Source organism: Cyprinodon variegatus, unplaced genomic scaffold (genome assembly GCF_000732505.1).
Source record: "Cyprinodon variegatus isolate N-32 unplaced genomic scaffold, C_variegatus-1.0 Scaffold1253, whole genome shotgun sequence".
NCBI lineage: Eukaryota > Metazoa > Chordata > Actinopteri > Cyprinodontiformes > Cyprinodontidae > Cyprinodon > Cyprinodon variegatus.
In genome coordinates this window covers 16048-25938 of record NW_015151706.1, presented here as the reverse complement: position 1 = coordinate 25938, position 9891 = coordinate 16048, and the positions used below count along the sequence as shown (strand labels likewise).

At 41.0% G+C, this 9891-nt stretch overlaps 1 protein-coding gene across 1 annotated transcript in view; it reads left to right on the top strand.

Moving 5' to 3' along the window:
- The first annotated feature begins 7552 nt into the window (after window positions 1-7552).
- Window positions 7553-9891, top strand: part of LOC107102420 (A-kinase anchor protein 6-like) — an 11270-nt gene continuing 8931 nt past the window's right edge. Inside the window, exons 1-2 of the mRNA XM_015401734.1 lie at window positions 7553-7638; window positions 7852-8001. Coding sequence (XP_015257220.1) covers window positions 7576-7638; window positions 7852-8001 — 213 coding nt within the window. The 5' untranslated portion in view covers window positions 7553-7575. The remainder of the gene's footprint in view (window positions 7639-7851; window positions 8002-9891) is intronic.

The window sequence follows — 9891 nt, the reverse complement described above, 5'->3', positions numbered from 1 at the left end:
TGCTCTTCCTCAACACTGAAGTCCTCAGACATTTTTCTTTCGTTGTTTCTTTCTTTGCACAGGTAAACGGCACATTTCTTCTTCTACCCTTGCATTATTGGAAGAGCAGACGCTGAATGCGCACTTTCATCTGGTTTGGTCTGCCGGCTTCCGTAGCGTCGTGATCGCGCATGTGCGCGCTTTCAGGAAATCCTTCCAAGCTGCACTGAACTCTTATCCCCTCAATCTTGTTAATCCGTATAGCTTTGCCTTGCTGAGCGCTGTCTCTGCATTTTATTAACAGGTCTCTATTATACAGTATTCTGGCACCTCTGACTTCTAAGTTTTATGGTTAAGTGAACCGGATTCCAATTTGTAAAAGAGTCTGCCTGATTAACGAGTTTGAATACGACTTTGTATCAGTTTGTTTTGCTGTGGAATGTATGGATTGATCATCACTTGACAGCTCTGAACTGGATTCCCTTCAACTGATCTCTGCTTTTTCCGCTTTTTCTCATTTTTTTTATACGTTATTCTCTTCCAATCTTCTTCATTGTCACTATTTCCCTCTTCCATCCCACAAGAATCGCTTCCTGTTTCCTCACTACTCACGACCCAGGACATTTCTGTCATGATGGGTTTTGGATTCAAGCCCATATGCAGAAACACAAACTTAGACAGGAAAAAGTTCAAAGGTTTAATGAAATATAGAACAATTACAGGTCAGGGGGTAATCAGATCCAGGACTGGTCATGACTGGGTTTACTGTTCTGGAGTTTGAGCTGAGCGGCAGAGGGGGGAGACCAGGAGGGTCCAGAGGCTGTCGGCAGGCTGAGGGCTTGGCGGAGGCAGAGCTTGGTTTGAGTGTTTTCAGATCACAGGTTTCCCTTCCAGATTCTTCAGAGAACGGCAGGCAGGTCTTTGACTGGTTTAATTCTCCAGGGTTCTTCAGAGATCAGACAGATTTCCAACAGAGAAACTCTTCAGGGTTTCTGGTTTCAGGCAGGTTCAACCTGGGAAGCAGAGAAGACAAAACAGATCAGGTTCAGGTTCAGGTGGTCAGAGATTCAGACAGACAGGTTGGAGGGATTTGATAGAATGACCATGAAAAGCATCGGAGAATAAGTGAACCTAAAAAAGGGGACTATGACGACATGCAAGCTGAAAGACCAAGAAGAACCATCAGGCTGTATCAAGAGCCACAGAGGGAATATGTGTGGGAAGAAATTGTCAAAAGGAATTTATTAGGCGTGTGTGATAATGACTGCTTGTGGCTTTAATTGACTTAATCAACAAATAGAATTAATAAGAGATTTCTAATTAATGTGAATTGATTGAAATTTGGCCTGGGTCACAGAACAGGCAGCACATGTCTCCCCTCTCTTTGTATCTTCTTTCTTTTATTCTCCCACTTATTTTTTCTCCTTTTCTTCTATTTTAATCTATTCTATTCAAGGATTTTCTATTTTATTCCATTCCATTCTTTTCTACAGTCTTTTTATTGTTAATTGTTAACTATTTCTTGTACAAAATTTTCTTGCATTTTTATGTATTTAGCTTGTTTATATATATTCCTTTTAAAAAGTTATGATTTTTATTTTCAACAAGGATTTCTACAGGATAAATATGAATTGATCATTTTCACTTTTGTTATGTTTACTTCAAATATTTTATATGGTTTATAACCCAAATGTAACAATTTGGCTGTGCTATCAACACAATCTTTAATTTTTATATGCATTTCCTTGGCAATTTATATTTATATATAATTTCATACCTTAGTGACCAAATTATTTCAGAGTTTCTTTAGTTAATATAAGGTATTTAATTTCATGTAATATGAATCTAATACAGCTGTAGATAGCGAGCACCTACATGTCATTTAAAAGAGGAAAAGGCTTTGCCACTTACATTTTCTAAACTCTGAGTATCCATCATCAAAGTCTTAAAATCCCCTAAAAAGGAAAATGGCTCATAGAATGAGAAAAAAACTCAACTACAACACTGTATTTTGCAGAATTATTGACCTATAAAGCAATATTTTAAATATAATCTAACCTTTAATTAACTAGATTAACCCTGTTGAGACGGAATGTGTTTTTTTCAACTACAGCCCCTTTTTCGTCACCTTGCACACCACTTCCTCCTCCTCCGTGGTCTAAATCCACGAGCCCGCTGTTCTGCATGCATCCTTCCAAAGCACTCCGCAGCTTTTTAAACGGTCAAGAGTGGCTGTATTTACAAGTCCAGGAAAAGCATTTTGTGACCGTAGCTCCAGCAGGCGCTGGCGTTCGTAGATATAGGATTGATGCCTAGTTTGTAGCATTCTAGGCGGCATATTTTCTGGAATTGTCGAGAGCTTTCTGAAGCCGCTGCCTGCAGGCGCCGCTGAATACCTAACCCTTTGCAGCTGTATCAAAAAAAAAAAATCATATCTCTATCTTTTTTAAGACAGTATTCTATAACAGAAATTAACATTTCAGATATTAACAATGCTTTTAGCTTTTTTAGTTTCTTGATGTTTCCAAAAATTATTGTTATATATATAGTTTTTTTTTGTGAACAAATTGTCAGGTTCTTGCTTTCTGATTTTTTATTCAAGCAATGACTTTGAACCAAAGACTTGACACAGCCATCTGGCATGAGGGCCAAAACAAATGATAAAATAAAATAAAAAAATAAACTGCATTAAAGGATGACTGAGAAATATCTATTTATTGAATGCTTAACTATTGTTGAGAACACAAGAAAACCACAATACATTTTGTGGTATTTATAGTTATAGACAGATGCCTGGCTTTAGTGCATTATTTTATAAAGGGCTCAAAAACATTAATGTATAAAAAATTACGAATAACAGCCGATACCAATGCCAACAGCAATATATCATGCATCCCTAGTATGGATGGAACTTCACTTCCATCCATCCATCCATGCATGGCTTCCCTTTAAGCTGCATCAGTGATTATCCTCCTTCACAAACAGCAAAATCAAATATAGAAATTTGTCCCAAATTGCATATTTTTTCTTTTAAACTTGGGAGATATATTTTATTTCATGTTGCATATCCCAGTAAATCTGTTTCACCTTTAAATCAGCAGCTTTCCCTAATTGTGTCTTTGCTCTGCTTAAAAACCGATTGATGAACCTGTCTGCCAATATAATGGTGCCAGAGAAAATCCTTTTCAGGATCTTTAGAAGCTCTGCAGTCTGATTCTCTGATCAATAAGAAAACTACAGATATTTGTTAATTTTGATCTGTAATGAGTATGGTCCTGAGAAGCCCAGCTTCTTTAACTCATATAAATGTACAATCTGCTGCCATTTTTAGCTGAAAAAGGGGAATATGTGTAATTAACGGATTTTTCTGTGGCATCTATGATTTTTTTTAACCAACCTGTCTCCTAAATTTAACTTAAACATATATCTGAGTAGCTGCCAGTTAAAATTCACTGAGTGCTGTTACGAATGTATGTTAAAACGGCTTGCCATATAGGGTATCTCATCTTCTCCTCGTGCCTATCTGTACGCAGTAAATAGCGACCCCAAATAATATCATGTCCCAAAGCGACAGATCCCATGATATTTCACCCGAGAGGTAGGATTCAAGAGCAGTGGGAGAGCAAGGAAAAAAAACACAGACAGCTGCGCCTGACCCCAGTTACTGTTGGCTGCAGTAAATCAGCTGAAAGGAGGAAAAAAGCGGATATTATTGGTGGGAACTGTCCCCTCCATGCCCAAAGTTGGTGGGGACATGTCCCCTCCATGCACAAAGTTGGTGGGGACATGTCCCCTCCATGCCCAAAGTTGGTGGGGACATGTCCACACCAGTCCTTCAGAAAGTTACGCCAGAGAATGAGTCAATGCAGTCAACCGATTTTCCTTAGATAGAAAACTTTGAATCAATTTGACTGGATGATCTGGTTGAACTGTAAAGTGCCTTGAGATGACATGTTTTGTGAATTGGCGCTATAGAAATAAACTGATTGAATTGAATTAATGTACAGCAACTGGGTTTATCTCTGTCCTCCCTCTGTATTGGTCATCTGATGTGGTGCAAGTATCAATCAGTAATTTTGTTATTTTAAAGCTGTCTCCTTCAATGTAATGCATACCTCCTATATGGAATAAATCTATTTTCCATCTTATCCACACACTATGAAGCACAAAGGCTTGTTTTCTTGATCCAGTCTCCCATATTTTGCATCCCCATCTCCTGTTTAAACAAGCAGCCAAGCCACAAATAGGCTAAACTAAAGAAAACAAGGACAGAAGTTTTGTAGAGTGTATGTGAGAAAACAGCAGAGTAAGAGGATGTGAGCAGAGAACTGGGGGACAGAAAGTAGTGTTTAATATTTATTGGAAAATGTAAGGAAAATGTAAAAGAAGTGCCTTTGAGTGAGCAGGCAGGATTAGCATAAATAGTTTAAGGCTTGAATGTGTTTGGTCCTGCTCCTGACAAAGCTGTGCCATTTTTTTTCCATAACACACAGAGAAATATGCATTTATTTGCACAAATATCTATCGATGCTTGTGCAAATATCTCTATGAGCAAATATTCAAACATGCAAACACACACTTCACACATGTGTTGTGTTCCTATCCTTGTTGGGACTTTCAATTGATTTCAATTCATTTCCCACTAATTTCTATGGCATAACTCAGACCCTAAGCCTGACCATCACCAACACATACATCCCTATAAACCATAAACCTAGCCCAAACTTATTTTATACCATAGTCCTAAACTTAAACCCCACCCCTAGCACAGAGCTTGTCCTGATGGGGACCAATCGTTGGTCTCTACTAGAATATATAAGTCCCTAAAATGCAGCATATTGCTGGGAAATCATCCCCATAAGGTAACAAAAACATGGTCTCATACACACACACATTGTATTTCTATCCATATTAAGACTTTATATTGACTTACATTTATCTTAGTTAATGTACCTATGCCTAACAAGAGTTTGCCTAACAATTATCAGTATATTTCCAATCCTAACCATAATCCAAAGCTTATTCACAACATTACATTTATTTATTTGGCCCACATGCAGATCCCACTTGGGAGACAGGTAGCAGATCAAGGTATTTATTAATGCTCACAAGTAATACAGATCAGTGAGAAATAAATCACAGCGGGTCATCGCCAGGTAGAGCCACGAGACTGGGGTTTGCTCGATCTAAGAAAGGAAGAGAGAGTTTAGATGGCGGACTGAGGACGGGCTGCGTGTCAGAGAGGTACGTAAAGCTTACCACAGAGCTCAGAAAGCAGACCAGAGAGGTGGAGCAGAGGAGCAGACTCAGCGCTGCCCTGGAGGAGGAAATCCGGTGACTGGATGACTGATGAGCGGGCCGGGGAAGCTCGAGCGGGGTCTGAGCTGCGCCGTTGGAAGCAGTGATCAGCGATCAGCTGTTGACACCAGGCGAGCACGGGGGGAAATGCCTGGAGCAGGATCAGAGCAGTGAGTGAGATCCCGGGCATGAAGATACCTGGGAGACAGAGGAGAAAGGGATCAACGCAGGGATCATTTGAGCTGTCAGAAGACAGTGGCCAACTGTGGCGTACCACACAAGGTTAACACTCTGGCGTCCTCCAGCTATCAGAGAGCTGTTCTTATAGCGCAGCCAAACACACCGCAAAACGAGCCGCAGGTGCGTACCACGCCCACCAGTCAACTCCAGTCACCTGTGGAAAGAGCAGAGGCAGAAAAATGCACAACGTTACCTGCCGAGTCCTGACACTTAACTTACTCTCTTACATTAAATATCTGCCAGATTAAGACCAGCCTTCGGTCTCCAGGTCTTCAGAAGATTAATAAATATACCAGAAACTGTCCTAAATAGCTAACATAAACAGATATACACATACACACAACTTATCTGACTATCTTTGCGGGGCCTTTCCATTAATTTTCTACAGCCTAACCTTACCATTACCCTATACCTAACCATACATGTTCATACCTAACCCTAACCCTGGCCTAAGCTTAATTCACACCTTAGTCCTAAACGGGACCCCAAACCCATTTAATTACTGTGAGTTTCAGGATTCACTCTTCCTAAATGATAATGTAGCAACAGCAAAATTTTACTTGTTAGGGTTCTGTTGTGATTCCGTAAAAGTTCAAAAAATATGCACTGGACTTGGTTTCCAAGATTTAAAGACGTTTCGCTACCTCTCCAGGAAGCTTTCTCTATTCAATTCTCAGTTCTGTTTGTAGGGATTATTTTTGTTTTTTTTCTTTTAGTTTCTCCTTCCACCACTAGATGGTGCCCTTTCTCCGTTCTGGCTTGGAGAGCGGCTTCCGGGTTTTTCCTCCTCACCTGCGGCTTGTTGGGTTATTACCAGAGGAGTATAAAAGCAGTGGACTGTCACCACTTCGACACCAGAGTGTTTGCCAGTATTGGTAAACCTCCCGATCCGCTGGATAAGCCTGGTCCTTCTCCTCCCTTGGATGGAAATCTTTCGTCTGTCATTGAGCAAGGGAAAACCTTCACCTTAGCAGTTCATGCCCACCTCTGGAAAATCCTGTGACAGTCCGCTCCGTTGCTCCTCTGGACCCATCACTAGTCTGCCTGTCCGCCCTCCAAGGAGTACAATCTTGTCTGGACAATACCCCCACAAACTGGACCCAAGAATCTACCAAAAACCCCTTTATGTGAGTCATAACTGAACCATTCATCAGCCTCGTTCTTTTTCCCTTCGGTCCTTGAACTCACCACTCTCATCTCCCCCTAGAGAGTTTTCTGGTTTCAATTTACCAAACCGCTGGATCTACCCCCACCGAGATCCTCCTTTGTTTATCTTTTCCCCCACGCTGAGGAAACCCTGTGTAGTCGCTCTGAGATCCTCCTTTTTTTGGTCTATCCTCCCAGCTGAGATTACTCTGTTTACCTCTCTGAGTTAAATTGTTTGTTCCTCTTTATTTCATTCCTGTTAATAAATTGGTTAACCTTAACCCTGCCTCTGAGTGGTGTTCTGCATGTGGGCTAACTTTAGGAACCCATCATGACATTACTTGCATTTCTGTGTTGACCATGTAGCCTCACATCAAGAATACATCTAGTGACAGCAGAGAGGATAAACTCCCTTTTAATCTCAAAACCTACCGGCGCCGGTAAACCGTTTCAAAGCGTTTACAACTAACAACTCAACTAACATGAAAATTACACCGGTAAAATGTTTACCAATGTGTTAGAAAATCGTTGGTGTCAGTTTAATAAACTTTTTTTTTCTTGCTATTAGCTTTCAATAAAGACATTGAAAAATGCTGCCAGTCAAAACAATAAGAGCAGAAAAGATTATCTCTCTCCACAATTATACTATGAGAATTGTATTATCTTAATACTAAAGGGTATAATTTTCACACAAAGTGAAGTCTGTTCTATCACTTTTCCAGCTCATCTCCAATGTCAATATTCCAATGTCTATTTTTATATCTGTATTCTACATTAGAGATTTATTGGTAGATTTGTGCTGTTGAAGTAGCATGGAAGTAACCTAATGGAGATTATCGGATATTTAGTAATGAATATTTGTTTAATAATTAACTTGATGTGTATTTACAGTCCCTGTGTTCAGAGATTCAAATGCGGCGACGAGGAGTTGCTTCTGTGCTGAAACTGTGCCAGAAGATGTTGCAGCAGAGCCAGGTAAGCAAAATAAAACAATAATTAAAAGGCCAATAGTTTGACGAAAGGAAAAAAAATATATGACAAGAACAGGACCAGGTAAAAAAGATAAAGTAGTAAACATTAGTATACTTAATTCATTGATTATCTTGTGGAATTATTTTTAAAAGTCTGTTAAAGAAAAACAAAATTTTTATGTCACCTAAATTTCACAAATTAATCTTTCTTTCTCAGTTGAGTCTGGTGGCGGAAACAAGCCCCGAAACGGAGCAGCACCGAGAGGCCCTGCAGCTGATGTCAATCAACCTGGAGAGAAGGTGGGAGGCCATAGTGATGCAGGCACTACAGTGGCAGAACAGACTGAAGAGGGAGCTGGGAGAGCAGGTTGGACTTCCCTGATATTTACACTTTACATCCGTCATTTCACTCTCCTAGCAGACAGACACATTTCCCCTCGAAAAGAAAGACAGTGTTTGATTTAATGCTAAAGTGTCTTCTAAAGAGAGATGTTGTGACTTATATTACATCATTTTCTCCTCAGAGTTTTCCTCACTTCAGCTACGTCCAGGTTTAGTCCCTCCTCCCCCTGGTGTGGAACAGCTTTCACTGCTGGAGGCTGTTTAGTGCCTCAAACCTTCCAGAGAAGTTGTTCAGTTCATTTAGGAAGTCAGTGTTTGCTGCATCTACCGGGGGGAAGGGTGTGTTGTAGTCCGAGATCGTCCGAATGCCTTTCCACATCCTCCTGGTGTTGCTGTCGTAGTGGAAAAGATCCTAGATCTTCTGGTTGTGGTTTTGCTTTGCTGATCTGATGGTACGGTTTAAGTTGGCACACGCTGTTCTTAGTGCCTCTTTATCACCAGACTTGAAAGCTTTTAGCGATTTCCGAACCTCTCCATTTATCCAGGGTGGTTGGTTGGCCTGGGTGGTGATGTTCTTTTTGATGCTGATGTCCTCAATGCATTTGTTGATGTAGGCTGACACGGTTATGGCATACTCATCAATATTTAATAAGTTGTCATATGTTGCTGCAGCCTTGAAGATGTTCCAGTCAGAGCATTAAAAACAGTCTTGGAGTTTCTCCATGGCTCCCTCAGACCACACTCTGACCTCTTTAACTGTCGGTTTAGCAACAATAAGCTGGGATTTATATGTAGGGATAAGCATGACCAAGAGATGATCTGATGACCCGAGGTGGGGGCGGGGGGCTGCTCTAAATGCATCTTTGATGTTAGAGAAGACCAGGTCTAAAGTGTTTTCCCCCCCGAGTTGCAAAGTCTACATGTTGGTAAAAAATTAGGGAGAACAGTCTTAAAGTTAGCCTGGTTAGCAATAATGAAACACCCTCTGTGTCCAGCTTTGAGCTCAGAGTATAGAGTCTTCATGGCCTCTTTTGCATTAGCACTGGGGGGCACATAAACAGCAGTAATGTTAACCCCACTGAACTCTCTGAGCAGATAGAACGATCTGCAGTTAATAGTCAGAAACTCAATGTCTGGAGAGCGGAAGCTGGTGACCGATCTAGCCTTCTTGCACCAGCTGTTGTTGATGTAAACACAAAGCCCACCACCCCCAGTCTTACAGCTTAGTTCTTAGTTCATATCGTCGCGGTATAGTGGTAGCCCCTTCAGGGTAATAGCATTGTCCTGTATTGCAGCCATGACTCCATCAGACTGATGGCGCAGTAATTACTAATCCCCTTTTTTGAAGAGAGTTCGAGTCGAAGATTATCCATTTTGTTTTCCAGCAGGATTGATGGAAGTGGAGGTCTGTGATGATTTCTCTTTAGCTTCACAGTTAGCCCCCCCTCTGCATCCTCGCTTTCTCCGTCTTTTGGGGGTTATGTTCCACTGTTGTGTTCTTGAGATCTGTCCATAGCACTCCGCAGCTTTTTAAACGGTCAAAAATGTTAGTATTTGAAATATTTAGTGACCGTAGCACCAGCAGGCGTTGGTGATCATAGATGTGGGTTTGAAGTCTAGTTTGTATCATTTTAAGCGGCATATTGTGTGAAATTGTCAAGATGAGCTGTTCTTGGCCGCTGCTTTGTAGTGCCCCTATGGTAACCTGCTTTTTTTAATTTATTTTTTGCCACCCTTATCCTCCATTGGAGCTCTCGCTGTACTCAACACTGCTTTTCTCTGTCCCCTGAGTTGAAAGCCATTTTTTTCTGGTTCAGGAGGACTTTCAGCTCAGGGTTCATCCAGAGGTGGTTGTTTGGAAAGCTCCATAGCTGTCGTGTGGGCACAGTGCTCTCCACACAGAAGGTCATGTAGT